At 46.6% G+C, this 20507-nt stretch overlaps 1 protein-coding gene across 1 annotated transcript; it reads left to right on the top strand.

Annotated features, from left to right (window-relative positions):
• The first annotated feature begins 2434 nt into the window (after positions 1 to 2434).
• LOC142564500 (uncharacterized) lies at positions 2435 to 20214 on the top strand. The gene is made up of 3 exons (XM_075675519.1): positions 2435 to 2654; positions 7430 to 8334; positions 13906 to 20214. The coding sequence occupies exons 2-3, from the start codon at positions 7450 to 7452 to the stop codon at positions 13987 to 13989; spliced, it is 969 nt and encodes a 322-aa protein (XP_075531634.1). The 5' UTR covers positions 2435 to 2654; positions 7430 to 7449; the 3' UTR covers positions 13990 to 20214.
• Positions 20215 to 20507: the final 293 nt, after the last annotated feature.

The raw sequence follows: 20507 nt of genomic DNA, 5'->3' as shown, positions 1-20507 counted from the left end.
TAACGTGGCTACTTCTAGGGAGTGTAGGGAGCATCAGGGTATGCTGCGGTTTAGTCCTCAGAAGACAAGTCGGCGGGCTGTATTGTGGCAGCATCGATGCCTTCCTGGCCTCCAGTCCGAATCTCACTATAAAGCAAGCTTCACAGCCGAACCTTGACTTTCGGACCTAAAACAATATCCCACATGTTACCTTACGAATAAAAGAAAAAAAAAAACAACGTTACGTAAGAAGCCTTTCGGGTGTTAGGCATAGAAGCAGCGGGGCAGATTGCGACGTAATGAGGGATTTAAAAAACTGTGTCGGTTTGGTTTGGTGCCGAATTGTGACATAATAATTTTGTTATAAAAATAAGCGCATGGTTACGCCTTCAATTTGTATCGTGAACACTGACCCTGTCGAAAAATAAAAAAAAGAGCATCTGCGGCGCATTGCGGAAAGAAATTTGCAGTAGAATTCTAAAAACGTTTCCAGCCTGGGCGCCCCAAAATTAATCATTGTGACAGGAATGTTAAAAGTCGTCACAGTACATAAGAATGCGGAGCCTTACATTGACGTGTCTGTCATAGTCCAAGTATCGCTTGTTGATGTTAAACACCATAAAGCATTTTACTTGGGCAAGAATATTTCTTGAAGCACGTAGTATATTTGTTTGTTGATTTTTTATGGGCTAAAGTGTACTTTCCCGAATTCAAATCTAATACTACTAATGCAGTATCAGAGGGCGGGAAGGTATTGTGTTATTCTGCAGTGATTCCATGGTTGTTGGTATGTGATGTGCGTAACTAACTAACTAACTAACTAACTAACTAACTAACTAACTAACTAACTAACTAACTAACTAACTAACTAACTAACTAACTAACTAACTAACTAACTAACTAACTAACTAACTAACTAACTAACTAACTAACTAACTAACTAACTAACTAACTAACTAACTAACTAACTAACTAATAAATGGTCATATCCTTGCCGTAACGATCTAGGAATGTGCGAGATGTTCCTTCGCTATGATGAGCTTCTTTTTATATCGGTCTGTTACACTCTCACATGCTCGAATGGGAAGGCAATGATGTCGCACTGTTGTTAGCTCGCAAACATGACACGACGTCCACCGCCTCAATATTTGATGGAAGATTTAGAGACGAATGAAAAAGAAAAAGAACGACTAAGAAAAAAAATATTCGGGGATCACAAAATCGATTGACTGAGAGAGCGTGGAAAGACTATTCTTTGACTTGTCTTTCAACCGAGACATCTTAATGAACGTGTACAGAAAGGAAGACGATTGAAAAAGAACAACACCCGCCCATCCGGAGTTGGGGACAAATGAAGCCTAAAAATAACTCCGCTATATGAGTAAGAACGGAAGGATGACTTTTCTTCTGCAAAACTAAACCATATTGCAGCGAGGCGTCCACATTACGGTTGCAGTCGGATTTGACACGGATCGCGCAAAGCTCCCAGGAGTATAAAGAAGCGTTCTAGTCGGCAATAAGAAAATCTAGCCGGCTCGCTTGTCATCCCTCTGGCCGAAATAGCCCCAGAAAATACGTCCTCCCCGCTCGGCCACCCGGACGGCGCGAGTTGTCGCAACTTTCCGTCACTGAGACCTGCCAATTGCGCATTGTTTTATTTTTTTATTTTTTGTTTCGGAGACGAAATTCGAGGCACAAATGGCGTTGTGGGCGTTCGAGCAGCAACCGCCAGCCCTGCGAAACATAAACAGCTCTCCGCGGTACGGTGATACGGTGTTTTCTTTTTTTTTGTTTCCTGCGTCTCGTCCGCCTCTCGTTCTGTCTCCTCTGTGTGCCAGCCAACTCATGCCCACGCGCTGGGCGCAGTTCCCACGGAGTGCGCAAAACGCCGTTCGGTCCCGTTTCCAAAAATAACCCCGCCGGCCTGGGGTGCAAGCCGGCACCGCCACCTTGCGTCGTTCGATCGCTCGCAGCGCCACCGCGACGGCGGGCTTCGATTGGTCGCGGCGCGGCGACGCGCCGCAAGTGACGTCACGGGCGAGGAGAAGCGAGAGGAAGAGAAAATGGGCGAGGTGGAGGAAATGGGGAGGAAGAGCGGTCGCTGCCCGAGAGACCGCAGGGAAGGTAGGGCAAAGGCTGGGGGAAATGGGAGAGGGTCGGGAAAGGCGCGCTGGGGAAAGCTGACAGCGGAGGTAGACTCGCTGAGGTAGAAACGAGGAAGAAGGGAATTGCATCTCCCGGAGTCGTCGGGAAAAAAGAGGGAAGAGCATTCGCTTGGTGTCTGGGGGGAAAAGGAAGAAAGGCACGTCGGGAAAGTTTGAGGAGGAGGGAATGAGAGGGACGCGGCATCCTCCTTTCTGCAAAGCGTGCGCGTACGCCACCGTTCATGCCGAGGATCCTGGCACAGCTCGTTCCCGAGGTGCATCGCGGGCGTGACATTTCGGGCCGGCGGTATTTAAGTTCCCGCAGCGCCGGGGCCACTTGAAGAGCGTCGCTGGTTGCTCGTTGGATCGCCTGATCGTGGTCTGCCGGTTCGTCGGTGCGGGAACTGTACCTCTCTTCTTCTGAACGCGAACGCGGTCAGTGCGTGGTTTTCGGTTTGCCGTGTGGTGCTCGGTGGCACATCTGTACCTCGCTGACCATCGGCTCTGCGATTTCCGAGGCGAGTTTATTCGGTGAGTGTCAAGTACCTTTTTAAATGAGTAAGCATTTCTATGACTACCAAACGAGGAAACCCATTCGTCCGTCCTTAAGACGGATTGACGAATTGCTATAAAGAAATGCGCTTGATGTCGTGCATCGCCAACAGATAAGCAGCCATTGAACTGATAAGGGTGATGAGGCGTTATGTGGGTCTCATCACGGTTGATAGTGGTTCGACGTGTGTGGATAAGGTGCTAAAGATCGATAAGGGCTTATACTTGTTAGATCAATTTTGATGGGGTTAATAAGCACCCATAAATGTTGATAAGAGACGGATCAAGTCTGATAGGTTGATAACATCGATAAGAGTTGATAAGGGTCGGGTAATGTCCGATAAGATCGATAAGGACAGACGAGGGCTCTTAAATACCGTACCTATTGTGATAAGGTTGATACTGACGGATAAGGGTTGACAATGCTTGGAGTCTGATAAAGTTGATAGCCGATAGGGGTTGATAAATGTTCACACTGGTGAGATCAAATTTCATAACACTGATAATGACACCGGGCTGCGTGTAGATGAGCACGTGGCACAGTGCTTACGCATACTTAGACAACTCCCAGAGGAGCTTGTGTGAATTCTTTAGATAATCTTCCTTTTTTTTTCTTGTGCGATACCGAAAGCTAAGTTTAGCGATTGAAAAATGACGCGTTACTGCTCCGTAAAAACACGCAGAAAGTATACACATCTTGCAATTCTGCGCTGGATTAAATATATTACCTCGCTTTGATTGTTTTCATCGATCCTATGGATATAGTTAATGGAGCCTTAGTCTCTCAATTTACGTATTCGAAACTATGCATGATGCTTCAAATGAGCTCTTGGCGTTTTTTTTATGTATGTTGAAAGGGACGTAAAAAGGGCGAAGGTATTGTGTGCTTTCCTCTGAACTGTGTTTTATTTTGTGTGTAGATGGTACTTCTTTGTCCTAGAATGAATTATAACTGGTAAGCGTAAGCTAGTGATCAACATAAGCGGGACCACAGAAGGTGCAACCGGTATTTTGTGGCAGACGCCGGCGATGTTCGCGAAAAAAAAAACATTTATTTGAAACAGCGGACTGCCGAGCTGAGTGCGAGAGCTTAATGATACACCCGCTCATTTATCTTTGCACAGTAAAGCTCTTTTGACGTTACAGTGAGAAACATTTGCTCTATTGTGTTACTCGTAGGACGGGAGATGTAGTAGTTCGTTGCCTTAAAAAAAAAGTTAACAAGTGTGTAAATTTTCGTGTACGAGAAACCCGAAGTGAAAAGTACAAACGTTTGTTGCACGAATTTGAAGACAAAGAGGAGAGGTACAACAATAACAGTTACCGACCGAGATCGTTTACTGCGATTATAAATTTTCACACAAACATTACAAATGCATGTATGCACCCCGCAGCTGGCACCTCTGAAAATGCAATAAGAACACAATGTGGCGAAAGAAGTACGAGATGCTCAACGCGAAACAAATCTGTCTGTTTATTGCCGACGCTAAAATGTACCACGTTTCTTGCTTCGCACAACTTAAGGCAACTTTTCATATTCTGCAAACTTTTATTGCTTCGATCACCGCACACGTTGACGCACGACGCTGCAGTGAATGGGTACGAACTCATGTCAAAGTCTTTATATTGCGCGCGGAAATTGATTGTTACGAAACTGTGGCTTCGGTAACATAGCGGCTTGATCCGCGTGTGATGACCTTTCACCGTCGCGGCCAGACGCCGGGCCCCACCAAGGCTGCAAACTTGTTTCTTTGTGCGAGTTTTGATTCACTTGCGATCTCTGCGCTGAAATAGACACCGAGTATCAACGAACGCTTATCTATAAGGATGATTTGAAAGTCAATCGCTTCACCGAATAACTTGGTAAATGAAGATAGTGTAGAGGCATTAGTGTACTTATTATAACGCTACTCCATCATTTAGCTGCCTGTTCATGTTTACCATCGCAGAATTACTTTAAAAAGGCATCCTTAAAAAGAAAAATTCTGCATTTTTTTTTATTTCGCCGCATCAGACTTGTAGTCATGGGTTAATTAAACTGATAATAACAGATATATCAATTTCGACGCATTTGCTGACGCAGTTGGTTGGTCAGCAGAAGTGCGGCATACACGAAATTCGAGCAAGGCGGAAAGCTTATTGGAATATCATGTATTTACGCATTCCAAGGACTCGCGTCAACAGCCTGTCTTTCTTTGATAGCACGAACATTTCAGTACCGGTTACAAATACATTTATTACAGAACGTTGTCATAGCACTCAATTCACTTTTAGCCTGTAAAAGTAACATATCATTGGACTGTAGTCTGTGTTCAGCCAGACTTTGCTTCTTCGAGGATTTGTTGTTTTGGGACAATTCTTTCAACTTTATAACATTTCGGCTGCCGCTTTGATGATATATGCAATTACGCCTGAATGCAGAAGGATTTCGCCTCAGACATGCTGTCACTGGAGGCATACTTATTCCGGGATCATTTATCACGGTGGCATTTCCGCGAAGCTGGCGCGCTGCTTTAAAATTCCCGTCCGCGTCCCGAATGTGCCCAGGAAACCCTGTTATCCGGGCATGGCCGTTGCCCTGGCAACGCTTCGCGCTCGCAGACCAATCAGCGTCGAGGACGTGAACCTTGCGGCGGCCCGCAGCGTTGTGCCCTTTTTTTTTCTTGTTGTTCTTGCGTAGCACGTTCTGCTTGGCGCTGTTTTTTTTTCAAGAGTATACAATGTTTCTTTTGTTGCGAGTGTCTGTTGTCGGCGTCTGCGTTCAACGCCCGTCCGCAACAATATTTCTCGTCAGGGGATACTTGTTGAGCACTCGCTGAAAAGCTCTCGGCTAGGTTTTCTTTTTTTTGCTTGATCGTGTGTCTGGGTCTTTGCATTGTACGCGGTTAACGACATGCTTCGTGCAGCGTACCGGCGTTATGCGTATTACAAGTGGCGAGGTGATATACCTGTACACTACGCAGGAAGGGAAGTCATTGTTGAGTCATTCCTGCCGCAACTGCATAGAACGGATAGAACGTGTTATTTAACATAATTTTATTCCTCAATATAATGCGCGCGACGACCCATACAAACAAACAAACAAACAAACAAACTAAAGATACCGCAGCCCGAACTGACCATGCATTTGGCTAGACAAATTCTTAAGAAAATATGGCAGTCCATAGACTTGCTGTACTGTAACGGAATTATTTAGCGTCTACATTCCGTTGAGTGCCGCAAAAACTGCTTTTACAGAACCATATTCCCATAAGACCACAGGAACAGTATCGCTATGCCGGAACAACTTCAGCGAATAAACAAGAAAAATAAAAAAAAATAAGAAAATTTGTGTTTTATTCGTAGAAGACAAAACGTTATTTACTGTAGAACGTCCAAATAAGAAAAAGACGTTACGCAGATCGTAAACGACCATGCTCACTTTGGTTTATCTAACTTGGGAAGGACATTGCGTCTACGAGCATAACACTTGGCAAGCGGCTAGTCTCCCCATCACAGCACCTATAAAATGCTATTAAGTTGGACGATGCCGAGCTAATCTCTCACCTCGAAAGCATTAAACGGTCCCTCAAAAGCCTTCGACGCCTTATGCCGGGACACACCCGCATGACAGGGCAGTCATGAATTCGCATTATTCAGATCTATAATTCTGCGTCGCACACCACCGTAGTGAAGAGGCGTTGCCGGTGTTACGCTGCATTATCAAACAGAGCCATCCATGCATTATCAAACAGAGCGTGATGCTGCAAACAGCTCATGTTTCTCCACTGCGAAATTTTTCATGGCCATTTTTCTATGGAACTCTCTGATAAAAAATAACAAAGGAGGCATTGGAGCGTAGCAGTCTCGCTGGTGGCTATTACGCGTAAAATAGTTGTCTTTATCTTGGTTTCCTTGATTGCGAAATGACGCCGCTGCGATGCAGTTTTGTCGCTTGAAAAGATAACAGAAGGAGATGCCTTCATGAGCACTTATGTTCCCCCATTAACACCGGCGATGAGCTGCCAGTAAATAAGTACTGTTTCGGTTTAAGAAAACTGTCCTTAGCAAGCTCCCACAAGCATGAACCACTTACACAGCTGGTAAAAGGCGAACTGCTTTTCTAATTATTGGCTTGGACGCCGTGAAGGCGGTGAGCTGCTTCGCAGTGCTTGGGCCTCGGGCCTCTCCGCAGGTGCGCGAAAAAAAAAGTTACCAGCTTGCGGAATAGCGATTGGCGGTTCCTTAATGAATCTTGACTAATGGGTGTACGCGTGCACTGAACCTGAACCTGCTGCCGCTTCAATCAATCCCAGCTGATTAATTTTCTGCGCACATTACGTAATTAGCACTCGCAATTTTTGTTCCTCTCGACATCTCCATACCGCTCTACTTGACAGTCTGTTTACTAATATTTGCAAATAGGCGGAAGAAGAAAGAAAGCTGGTGATATTACTTCTAGGATGATTATGTATCCACGGGAAGCATTCAGCGCGTATCGCACGTTCTGATTTCTATTGTTTTTCTGCTTATACGCACGGCGTGTACGCATGGACTGGCTGGTGAGCGAGCGAAAACTTATTTCGTTTATTGTTACTTTGCTTTTGGCGAGTGTATGCTGGTACTGCAAGGTCAAGTCGGGCTGTACACGTGTATATTGTAACGAACGCTACAATACCTTGTTGTTTAGCGAGCAATTTACATTGACTTCAAGGCATTCTTATCTTGCCGCAGTAACTGATCTCATTCTCTTCCCTCTCCTCCCACGATCACAGGTCTACGTCGTAGGGCCAACATGCTGTCATCCGCTGACGCCATCTTGGCCTTCGTCGGCGCCATTTTGTGCGCCCTGGCCGCAAGCGTCGCGTCGTATCCCTCGAGCCCCGTCTACGGCCGTCTGCAGAGGAACGCAGCCGCTTATTCGGAAGGCCAGTACGCCCACTCGGATCCCAACTACTACGCGCTGCTCCGAGGCGACATGAACCTTGGCGCCCCAGCGTCCTCCCCAGACTGGGGTCAATTCCTACCGTCTCCATGGACCGGTGGAGTGGACGCCTACGGAGGAGCGGGTTCATCCGTGGTCGTGCCGCCGGTCGCTACGCAGTACGATGACTACGCCGACGAGTACGACTCCAGCGCGACGGGCATCCAGTTCCCGCCTGGCGCGTCTCCCAACTTCGGCTACGACTGGTACGAGGCCCAGTCACAGTCCGAACAGCAGCAGCGGCAGCAGGCGCAACTGGAACAGCAACAAGAACTGCAGGAAGCGGCCGTCTTCAAGGATCTCCTCGCCAACTACTTGAGCAAGAAGTCGGAAGCCGGCGTCTTCGTCGCGAGAGACGCCGAGAAGAGGTCCGAGACGGCAAAGAAGTACACGGTAGCGTCCGCTGACGGGCGGGAGACGAGCACCACCGCTAGGCCTAACGTGGCGGTACTGACGGCACCCCGCGACAAAGGAGCCTCTGCGTCTGAGCACGCGCCCTCGTCGTCGGTGACGTCACCTCCGGTTCCGCAGCCGACGGACTCTTCCTCGTCGACATCGTCAGCGGGTGCACGTCCGTCTCCGGTCAGTCAGGAAGGCGGGCAGAAGGAGTACGCCATGTTCCGACCCGTGGGCACAGCCGAGAGCAGAAGGCCAACGTTCTGGCGCGGAGGAGCCAAAGCTGGAGCAGCTGCTGCGGTGAGACCCTCTTTAGTTTAGTGATCACAATCACCACCACAAACACCGCCATCATCAACATCTTTAATTTAAGTGCCGTGTGGAGGGCTCTCTTTATCGCCTGCGCTTACGTTGTATTGCGTGAACAAAGTTTGTAAGTGTACATAATTTACGGATATAACATTAGAGAGAAATGTTTTTAATAGAAATAATATATGAAGTATGTGAGAACATTTAATATGAACCCATACGTGTATATGATTAATCAGTTGCTGTTGTATTGTGAGAATAATTTAACATTTGGTTTTTGAATCTGTAAGCGCCATAATCTTTCTCACGCCTGGAACAAATACAGAAGCAGCATTCCCCGCTAAATCGCTCATGTACACAAGTTTTAAGGGTATGCGTGCAATAGGAAAGCACAAAAATACTTGCGGCTAGATCCACGCATGAGGCGAAAGTTTGTCATGTTTACACTTTCCAGCTGCGCACGCTTCTCACAGAAAATAATCTCTGAAGTAAATAACCGACACGGCGTTAAAACCAGCGATGATATTGCGTCAGTTGCTCAGTTTGCGTCTTGTAAGAAAACATGATTTTCTTATAGGACAGTACTGGAACCGGGTCCATGCGCTGCAATTAAGCAATTACGCAGCTCGTTATGAAATTGTAGCCTTGAGTACCTTTTTCTACCAAAGCGTTGCTTTTCAAAGGGGTCTGATTTCGCCGGGTCTTGTAAAGGCCACACAAATACCGCGCTTCAGCTGTTTACTTGCGTTTGTGAGTTTTCTTCACCTCAATAAGTTTAACCTAGTGGTAAAGTACCCTCTACAGGCAAACGCTCACTAGATTGCTAACTTTTCCAAGCTCAGTGCCAGACGAAACTTGCAGAATGTTTAGCAGTTTTCTTATTGCAACATATTATTTATGGTACTATTATTGCTTTGAAGTGCGCGTGTGGGTTACAGTTTTCTTGCACGATGACGGTTAGCAACTCTCCTTGCGTGCTGCGTTACGACATCAGCAATGTCATCGTAGGAGCCGAAGGGTCCGGTAAAAAAGAAGCCTCGTGGTCACGTCCCGGCACGGAACCTTTCGTTAGCAACTCTATTTCGCTTACAAAGTGCCCAGATCGAATCAGTCATGTCAAGCGGCAAAGAAAAGCGATGCAAGAACAAGAGCCCACCCCAGCCACTCTGCCACACGTCTATTATGGGCAATTTATCACGGCGTAAGTTTTTTCTTCTCTAGAAGTGTAAAATAAGAATAATAGCCATTCATGGTCTCTTAAAGAAGGAAAAGGTGAAAGGGAAAAGCTGCGCGTGGATTACTCCCACGTCTTCGCCGCAGCTAAAACCGGCTTTACATCTTCCTTATCAACACTCTCATGGATACAAAAAATATCGACGGGGCAGCTTATGAAGTGGAGGTGTATCGAAAGTGTCGAAACAGGTGGTGTTTCTAGCCCGTGAGGATGGCCTTTCCTAAGTTCGTATGTATCCACACCGCTGCGAACGAAGCCACCGTTCGCAGCGCTGGGAAAAAGCGTGGGCGACGGGAGCATGGGTGAGCTGCCGAAAAAAAATCCGACGGCTCCGGTCGGGGTAAGGTGGAGAGCGAAGCTTCGACCCTTTCCTATACCGAGACACCCACGGGGGGCCGTCTGTGTATTTGGGGATGGGGTGGGTAGGGAGGGGAAGGAAAGGTCTTCAGAGGAAGCGATCATGGCAGTCAGCGGCAGCCGCCGCGGGCGTGACGTCAGGGGCGCCGGCTTCGTGCGTCAGCACCATGCGTCACGGCAGCGCCGGCCAATGAGCAGGCGGCTTCATTCATGGTTTCTGCGTCGTCTGCTCTCCTCCACATCCCGCGTCCCTGAAAGCGAATACGAGCAGTTCCTTCTTTTCTGTGGAAGGTCGTACGCTCGCTAATGTTCAATGGACGTCAGGCCGACCCCTCCCCCCTACGCCCCCCTCCCCTCGCCACCCTTTCCCTCCTGCCAAGGAAGTTTGTTGGAAAAACGGGAGGCTTCCAGAAGAAGAGAGGAAGGGCGGCAAAATGACTTCAGAAGCGGGAACCTTCTAAATGTAAAGCCCCGTTTTAGAGTTCGTGTGCGGCTTTCTTTTTTGTTCATGTTCTATGACTGCTTAACAAGGGATGATTACGTTTCTCGTTTTCTTACCCTCTCCGGGTGTTGAGCGGTGTTGTCCCGACGTTTGGAGACCAGCGTGAGCTAGCTACCCGTCTCCACCAACCCCCTGGCCCCTTCGCGCTCTCCAGGATATCGACGTGCCGAAGCTATTTTGGGAACGTGTCGCGTAGCGTAGTACCGCCCTTCGTACGAGGAAACGATGCAGGAATAAACGTTACTCTCGTGTCTCCACAAACGGCGTACATCACCACCACCTCCTACTTCTTTTTTTCTTTCTTTCTTTCTTTCTTTCTGTAAACGCGCGGTGTCATCTGGCTGACAGAGCGGAGCTGCGAACCACTGGCGTGTTTCGATACTGATATAAGAGGCGCACGAGGAGACAACATCCCCCGATCGCCGCGACCTCCCTCTTCACCTCTTATTCAACAAAGCGGTTAAGGAAACCTTGCTACGCTGAGCTCCTCGCTTCTGTTTTTTTCTTTGCCGTCGCGACCGCTACGCGACGGCGTTCTGCTGGTGTTCATTTATTCTTCTGCGTCTTCTCGGATGCGTTCGACTCGCACCGAGAGAGCCGCCTGGCGCTTCAAGATGATGGCGATGACGACAAAGGGGCACTCCGTTCTTAGACGTCTCGCCTCTCTAAATAGCGTCGCATTGTTCACGGGCGTAGGAAGAGTCTCTCGCCAGCGTTCGGCGATGAATCGACGTTCAAACCAGGCCCGTTGAGCAAAAGAATTGCTTCCTCCTTCTTTCGCTTGCAGCGGGGGTACGAAGGCTCCTACTGGTCTTTTTTTTTTCTTTTTGTACGCTGGCAAAAAGACCATTTTGGCAATTCTGTGCGAGAAAAGCTTGCCTATGATTGAAGAGAAGACTGCGTCGGAATGGTGTCTGCGAAAGATAGTCGCGAGCTAAGCTTCGATGTGCGCATTAGTTTGCTCCGGTGGAACTAAAAAAGGCAACCGCTCGCTCTATTTATTTCTTTTTCTTGCCCAGAGACGGACCTTTTCCTTTTCTATCGTCAGCTCCGTCGCTCGATATTCGGCGCGGCGCGTGTATCTTCGGCAGCGCCACAGTTGGAAAGAATGGAGACTGAGGATAGACCGGTTGAGCGCAGTAATCTCGGAACTACGAGACGGACATTGTCAATGCCGCGTGGAAAATACACACCGGTGGCGAAGTTGTCGCCTCTTCCATGCGTCTTCGTACATCTCTTCGAACGCGGTTCTAAAGAAATAGTTGACGACCCAAGAGTTTGCTAAAGGAAATCTCATGGCCTTGGTATAGTGTCTCACTTCCTGCGACTGTTTCACAGCATGCGTCCAGATTAGTCTGCGTAAATAAAGTTGTCTAATAGCTACAGGAACTTCACTGCGAAATCTTGTCTCGTTTTATTGGTCTAGCGTGGTACCATTATGCACTCAAAGAACCGTCTGTCAACAACGACTTCGCATAAGTTGAAAGCTTTGCATTTCGGGCTTGGTAATTTTCCGATGAAACGCCAGCGTACGGAAGACAAAGATTACAACAAAGAAGACTGAGACGTGTCTTTCTTTTGTCTACTTCGATCTATTAATTCACTTATCAAAAGGCTTCATGCAGCTCGCATGTATATAGGATTCGACATCGCTGTGTCTGTTCGTGTAGTAGCGCATAATGCAGGCGTCCAGCCATTTATTCCCCGCCATTAGGTTGTCGCTGCGATGGACAATAACTGTGTATGCGTAGAACTGTCAACAACAAATTGCGGAGTACCTTTGTTTCGCAACCTACAGCGCTAGGCCTATTGGCGGTGCCATTTACCAACGTACTCGGTAAACACCCATTCGTCCGAATATATATATATATATATATATATATATATATATATATATATATATATATATATATATATATATATCGTTCCATTCAGAGCGCGGCAACAAAGCATTTTTGGCAGCACTCGAGATTTCGCAACGCAGAGCCACGGCGTCGTTGCCAAGCCTAACTCGTTGATCCCATGCATCAATATTGCACACGTGCGGAACCCCAAGGAGGCACTGCCATTGGTCGTTTGCGAAATGACTACCTGCCGTGACTGAGCTATTTTGCGTCGCGTGCGGCACGCGATGCGGGTCCTTGGGCTGGAGCTCGGATTGACCTGAATGCAGATATTTAGCTCTTTGCTCTGAGCTTGGCGTGTGCTGTGCTGCGATGAAACGAAGCCGAAAGACAATGGCGGGTTGGGCCTCACCGCTACACGCGCTCATAATGAAGGCAATGGCCGGGATTTGGCCCGCTTCGTGTATATCGGCCCTTTCTTTTTCGCTTAAATATAAGTATATCTAAATGGCGGTGCTGGTCGGAACCCCAGTAAGCTCCTTTCGTGTATTTGTCTCGAAGAAAAAATGTAGGCGAGCACGTCAGACAAGGGTGCTGACTTCTAAGCCTTCAGCGTCGCTGTGGTCGTTGAAGTACCATTTGATTGTGGGGGCGTGCCACCACGCTAAAGAGGTTGACGCACGCGACGGCATAATGGGAACAGGTGAAGGTGTGCTTTTTTATTTGTGGCGAAATAAAACTTCGAACATTTCGTTTAAAACAGCACACGGACTATGACGTCCACCTGCGTGGCATAGGCGATGTGCGACGCACGGCTATAATGAAAAAGTCTCACATATGTGTCACCCAATAGAAAACAATCATGACTCACCTCTTTGTTATGATTTTTCTTTTCTTTTTGTGAAAAGGGTTCATGGCTAACGGTGCTATAAGTCTTTTCTTCAAGGTGTACATCTTTAGCCTTATGTGTTCTCTGCTGGCGCTTCGATCGCTTACCTTGTGCGCACGAGTCTGAGATGGATATGTTTTTGTAGTGTTTGTTTCTACAAGCTTTTTCTTTGGCACCGTTAATAGTTCGAAAAAAGTCCGTGGAGCCATTGTACGCTGTACGCTCATTTAGGAAGCGAGATCTCGCACAAAAGTATAAGCGTACTCAGTGATAAGTTTTTGCCATTGTAACTGAGTGACGGCTTTTACAAAAATACAAGTAGCAACACCAACAAAATGGGGCCGGTACCAAGCTGGAACACTAGCCCAGACTGCAACTGGCGAAGTCAGTCATCACAGGCCATTTTGTTTGGCAACCATCTTTTTTTTGGTAACCTGCCTGCATTTCCCTTTATTAGCTCTCTCACACTCTGTGGCTCTCTATTTCTCTCTTTCTTCCTTTTTAATTTGATTTTATCTCCCACTGTGGCAAACGCAATCGCTACCGGGTTTTTCTCGAAATTACAATTCCCGAGCATTCGTCTTGTGTGCGAACAGGTCAGCTTTTGGTCACAGTTACGTTGCTACTCATTGCTAAGACGTGTCGTTCTTTTGGTCTATTGTCTTTTTCGCGCTATTCATTCGCATATCAAAAGTATTTATGCTAATCCTAACTCGTTCTCTTGATTTCGTTGCAGCACGGAAAGGTGACGAGGTCGAGGTTCGGTCGCTTCGCTGACGACAGCCTGACCGAGGAACTGGACCAACTGAAATCGCAGTAGTCGCTACGCAAAAGCCATCATCTCCTGGGTGCCCGCAAGCGACACCACGCGGCCTTTAAGAAAAGTATGGCAGGCGACTGATTTTTTTTTCCCGTCGTCTCAGGCAGACCTTCGCCAGAGATGACTAGCCGCTACGTCAGTATGGTCTACGTCACCATCAAGCCATATATGCTGTATGTAACATCGCGTGCCAAGTGATTTGCGGTTGGCGCTGATGCTCCTTCCTCGTGGCGTATCACTCCGAAAGACCTTGTCTTGGGCAGCAAAATAGCCGGTTCATGTGTGCTCCCCCACCGTTTCGAGGTATACGTGTGACATGCACCTGACGTCTTGTGTGAGGTGCAAATCCTATAAGCTTCGTTTCACGGAGCCTAAATTTCAGTGGTGAACTGTCTGCACAGTGAAGGGGAAGACTTCTATGTATAGTGAGATCTATTATAATCAGTGCTTTAGGCTAAGCTTTCCTCCTGCTCGCGCACTTGTTCAATGATACAGATTTTGTATTGTATAACTGCAGGGATGAGCTGGTGGATACGTGTGGCAATGCTGTGCGATTTTGACATTGATGAAAAGAAGTCTTACTGTAAGCTGCATTCACATAAAAAAAAAATGCACGTAGTTTCAACGTTAGTAAAATACGTAAAGGTTAACTGTGAAGTAACCTCACTAGGGATGAGCGAGACTTTCCATCTATGGGAACATAGTCATTCACCAATCAGAGTTGCCTTTAAGTTAAACGAGTTATACAGTGATTGGGCTTTTCTAGAACTCTTGTTTACGATGTGCAGTCACCAGAACTTGTCAAAACCAAAAAGTTTGACTGCTTAAAGTTTAGAACTAAGCCTCAGGGAACGGGAAGCATGAACAAATAGTGTGCTCAGTTTAGAACCTATTTTGGTGCGTTTTTCCTTTGAATGTCGTGAACGATGAATGCGCCTTAGGACACGATGAAATGGGGAGGACGTTTGCTTCCACAAGTGTGCTGAGAGAAACTTGGCCATCAGCGTACAATGAAACGGGGGCGCAAAATTTACGGATCAGGAAGTCCCTTGAGCAAGATAACACAGAATTACAACTTGTGTTCACTCCGTAGCTGATTCGTAAGCGCAGAATACTCTAAAACGTATCTTTCTGAGTCTAAATTAGGCCACTGGTACAAATGAATGCCAACCCATAAACGCAAAAACGCATTCGAGTCGTTCTCGGCAGTTAGCGTTTGAATTTATTGCGACAACACAGCGTATGGCAGTTGTTCCGCTGAAACTGCATAGGAATGTGAATGGTGCTTTCTGGGGCCTATTATTAGCACGTATCCCTGTTCCCTACTGCAGGTAAGCGTGCTCGTCGGATACGTGAACCGACAAAAACGACGTAGGTTTCAAGCAGACTTGAAAGAGCTGTCCGCAGCATATCTAAGCGTCACCTATTTGAAATTTCTTAATTAGTCAAACGAAGTCATTGAAATTTTGCAAACGGGTATTATGGAGATTTCAAGGGCTCAATTTATTTTCTACAACGTCCTGTTGTGCCAAACTTCTCCGAGACAGGAACGTTCCTATCAACGCTCCTTTCCTGTGTAACAATGGGTGCACTTTTCCGCCATGTGTTTGCTCGTCTCGTACAAAGTGGTACGGGAGGAACTTCCGAGCAAAGGCGAGTACGTCTCTGAGTGTACTTTAATCGAGGTGGAAGAACTCTATTAGTAGTGGTGCACCGATGCAATATATGTGTGACACCCACACCGACTAACCTCTGTGTATGCGCAAGTAGCATTTGCGCTATCACTATGCGATCGTATAGCCACTAAGAAGGCAGGCACGATCCGGTCCCCTATTTGATCTCGGCGACTTCCACCAGCCGTCACGGTCCCCGTATCATTTTTCGAGAAAGCATACAGATTTAGACTAACGCTCTCATAGAAGTGCCGAACGGTGTTAAAGGAAATGACAGCTTTGAACCCTCCGCGATGCCCTTATCGAAAAATACAATGCTTATTTTTCTAGATCAGTAAAAAAATGAAAAAAAAAACACACCAAAAGTTAGTGAGAGGACGCTCAAATACTTTAGAGCACGCGACAAAGTCTTCACCCTTTACAGCGTTCTTGCTTAGAGAGAGTTTGCGTTTAGCGGCGCAGTCACGTTTTCGTAGTTGGCCTCTGTTGATGTTCGTAGGTGAACGTTGGTATAATCCCGGTTATGAAAGATGGTGTGCGCACTCCGAAGATATAATATCTATACTATAGGCCAATTCGAGTGTGACACTGTCGCATTCTCACAGATGCTCTCTCTGTCTGCTCGATCTCGTGGCTAGCTCGCTTGAAGAACGCAAAGTAATCCTTTCACGCAGCCTGTTTGAATTTGTCCTGGCTTGCGTTACTTACTTTCATAACACCAGTAAAGCGAATTATTAAACAAGAACGTTAGAACAGACAAAGGTTGTGCCGTTGCATTTTACCGAGAGCTTAACTGTTAGATTACCGTTCTGCAGCTACCGATAAAGATGTCGCGATTAGTCTTTGCTTGTCTGTTGACGTCAATATTTCAATTAATGGGCTGTATAGTATGATGCTGCATTTAGCCTGTGCGATTGCGGTGCACTAAGTAAAGCATGGTTAAAGTCTTCCTGAAGAAATATTACGCTATAGTTGACTATAAAGATGAAAGCATCTAGGTGCTTATAATCAAGACAAACGGAACCGCAAATTCTGATTTCTGAACTCCTTACCGCAAACGTCCTTAGTCAGTGTCCCGCAGTTAAGATGTAGGCTAGACGACCCAATTTAGTTCTCAGAGTGTTCCAAGATAGTGGGCAGGGCAGCTCGAATCAGCATATAGTAGAAGTAAAGTCCTAGTTATTGAGTGACATGCGCGCAGACGCAGAATAGCAAGAATCATCCAGTAGTTGCGGATCAAGAACAAGAGCAGCTAACAAGAACCGCAGTAACTAAACAAGACAATTGAGGCAATCGGTGCATTTAGTTCCTTCGCGCTACTGGTTGTAGCTCATGGATACTGCAGGTTGCGAAGAACCCGCGGTGATAAACATGGCAGGCTGTTAAAATTATCTCTAAACAACCCTGTTCCACCATCAGTGTCATCCCGCATGTTGTGATCCTCGTTGTATTCTCCACCGCCTTCACCCTAGAGACCAAAGTGAGACTCAATAGCAGCATCATCAAGGCTAGTACCTACGCCAAATTGTGTCCGAGTCAGTTACCCGCAGGTGATACTGTAAATAGGCATGCTGTGTGTCGTGCATTTATCCTTCGCGGGTAGACGGCTGAGGTTGTTATCCTATCGAAGTATCAGATGTAAATTCCCGAGTATATTAGCAAATCTATACGCTCATTTGCTGCTGCTGTTTGCGGACATGAAGGGTTACAGCCGTCATACTGACGCTGCTGGACATGATAACAGGTGCTTAAATGAAAGCTCGTTGCCGATATGGAGAGCCACAGGGACGCGGCAGAAACGTACAAACAAAGTAACTGGACTGGGAGCGAGTACGTTTTCACCTGGCTAGAAATGAATAACTTTGGAACGATGAATTATGTGAGAACAACAATGAAATATGTAAGTCACCCAAGGACCCAGGCCCACTGTCACAAATCAGTTTGTACGCTAGAGCTGTTAGTAAGAAACCGTGCTGACCAATTGCGAAGCGAACGTAAATCTGGCTTATCCGATTGACCAGGAAGGTGTCCTTAGGAGCCACTTGCTCACGGAATGATACCTTAGACCGTCTATATCGACGTATTTGGTCCTGTGATTTGCACATAGAGTGGTAGCACTATTTCAGATTGGCGCTAACCATCAGCTTATGGTTATCGGTTGACGACAGCTAACTTATCTTTGGCGAGATAATCTTAACGGTCAGCTGTTGGTGCTGGGTGAAGTAAATATGCCAACGTGAAACAGCTAGGTCCCTCCTAAAGCTCCTCGATACTTAGTTCAATAATTTTTCGTGTCTTGAATGCAATTGTGGCAAAAATCCTACTGAATAAGTTTCAAAGCTTTTCTTAAGCTCAGTAAAGAGATGCGAACAACGTAATGAAAACACAACGCTATAGAAAATTATAAGCAACCCCTGTAATTTCTACAATTTACGAAGTATCGGATACGAAGACGTGAGCAACGACGTTGGTGGTGCCCTCGTGCAACACTGAGTTTGATAAGAGCAAAGAGAACTGTGATCGGAACCGCCATCTTCTATTTAGCTGCTTGTGCGCACACTTGGGCAGCTGCACTGATGTACCTATAGTGGCCATCTTTGTTCCGTCGGTCTAGAACACCCGTGGGATACAAAACATTTCAAAACGCGTTGGGACTCAACAAAGCACCACATGTCGTTACTAGAGTTACTGCTGTCATACCCTTTCCGGCATTCTGTAAACTGCAGTAGTATAGAATTCTAGCCTCTCCGTGAGGCGTATTGCCGTTTGCAGAATGCCGGGTCACTGGAAATCTGGACGACAGTAAGAACGCTGCTAGCGGCATCTTGTGCCATTTCCTCCAATTTTTTAGCAACATTTCTCGTGTTATATGGCTATTCTTTATGTGACCGAAATAGCAAAAAAGAAAAACAGAAAAAGGCTGTGTGTCAACACTTATGCTCCTGCGGGCACTTTACAGCAGTGGATAGCTTATTTCTTGATAAAGCTGTGTTCTCTGGTTATACTTTGCACTACAAGATGGCAAGATGGCACCACCAACTCGACTGCTCCATTATTCCGTAAACGACAGAACGCTTATAAACAAGCTAATATGGAAAGAGTATACCTGTCTGGCATTGACCTGCGTACGGAAATAGGGTGGTAGTCTCCTTTTTAGCATTCTACCCGTCGCAGATAGCGGAGGAATGCGGCATGCGTGTGTATCTAAATGCACCTTGTCGCGTCAAGAACTAAACGACGACATTGAGTGCCATGTGCTCTCTGTCAGTCGTGTAAACTGCTGCAATGTTGTGTACAGCGTCAGTCACATTTACGTTTCACGTAGAGTAGATTCGAGTACGCGTCCGAGTGTGATAGTGAGGTTTGTGTGAAAAAAAAAGGAAGAATGGTAAACAATACACACGAGGGTCACTATGTGCCCATGAGCGAGAGAAAAAGTGTTACAGTTGCCCTGTGTTATACTAGAGAAACGTGTGCAGTTTCCATATCTACTGGCTCAACATTTATGTTTCTTGGTGTGTGTGTGTGTGTGTGTGTGTGTGGGCGCGCTAGCTCACTCGCTCGCTCGCGTCTCAGCCTGCCCATATCGGGCGTGATAACCGTAGATAACGAGACAGGTTGTTTAACTAAGAAGCGCTGGTGGATCTCCGGCAGGAGGAAGCAAGACAGTGGTACATGTACTGTGGAAAATGAACCTAACAACCTGGCAGTTCGAGCTGGTTGACGTTTCGTGGCTAAAATCTACTTAGCTCAAGGGAACTACGGACGCAGAAATGATAATACAAACAAAAGCCGGCTCAGCCTTTCAAATTACTTTAAAGTAATACTGTGAGGGTAAAATGACTTCGACAGCAGTGGATTGCAGTGCGGCTTTGTCCTGTGCGGTTCATACTGAAAGTGGCGGTCATATCCACACGCCGAAAAAGGGCACTTTGCTTTCGGTAGCCTCATTAGTATCAAGCGCCTTAGGTGGTACGCTTCCGTGACTACGACGATCACGCAAAAAAAAAGTAATTTACATTTTCTTTGCACAAGTGATAATGGAATATTTGAATTCAGGAACGTCGACTACTCGAAAGAAAGGTAATTAAACTTGCGGCTCATCAGCTTTATTGCTAAAAAAAATATCAACCTAAATTACTGAGAGAGATTTTTCGTTCTTGCGAGTTTAAGCCCAGGGCCTTACTTGAGCCCGCTCCCTCAGCCAGCTCCCCCTTTCCCCTGCCCCTTTTCAATAAAGTTTACGACCACCAAGAGCACTACAAAGTGTCTCAACATCCAATGTGTCCAAATTTTCGCGGTACTCAAAATAATACTCCTGTTTGGTCAAGGATAGCGCGAAATTAGAAAAGTATACATCCGCGCGGGAGGCAGACGACATTGGACATTACAACGTCTCAATACCAGAAAAATGCTCGAATGGCTCCTCTTTTTTCCAGGACGGGAGAAGAATTTCGAACGAAACAAGTTTTTGCACAGTACCACTGATAACACTGTCTTGTTTCTTCTTCTGCAAGCGCTTCTTTTCATATATGAGCCCAAGCGTAAGACTTAAGAAACCCGATTCCTGATTCCCAGCATGAACTGTCGTCATCCTACGTGGCTCCCATCGGCGAGTGGGAAATCCGGTTCATTTTAAGTCTCGTCGACGACTCATCTGAGGACGGTGTGATATAGGTGTGCTTATCTTTACATCTTCACATTCTCTCTGTCTATCTCTCTTTCGATAACGAGTTATCTCTCTCGACGTTTCGCGTTAAGACACTGGCGATTGTAAATTCCACCGAGGTGTGTTCACGGAACCACAATCTTTGCCTCTTCTCGACTCGTAAGAGAAAAGGTGTG

This window comes from Dermacentor variabilis, chromosome 11 (genome assembly GCF_050947875.1).
Source record: "Dermacentor variabilis isolate Ectoservices chromosome 11, ASM5094787v1, whole genome shotgun sequence".
In the NCBI taxonomy this organism is placed as follows: domain Eukaryota; kingdom Metazoa; phylum Arthropoda; class Arachnida; order Ixodida; family Ixodidae; genus Dermacentor; species Dermacentor variabilis.
The sequence above is the reverse complement of the archived record's forward strand: the minus strand, read 5'-3'. Positions and strand labels throughout refer to the sequence as shown.

Bases quoted from the DNA above. Each gene is read 5' to 3' on its own strand.
- LOC142564500 (XM_075675519.1), top strand. From the start codon at position 7,450: ATGCTGTCATCCGCTGACGCCATCTTGGCCTTCGTCGGCGCCATTTTG. The intron at 8,335-13,905 runs GTGAGACCCTCT...ATTTCGTTGCAG, and splicing joins AAGCTGGAGCAGCTGCTGCG to CACGGAAAGGTGACGAGGTC.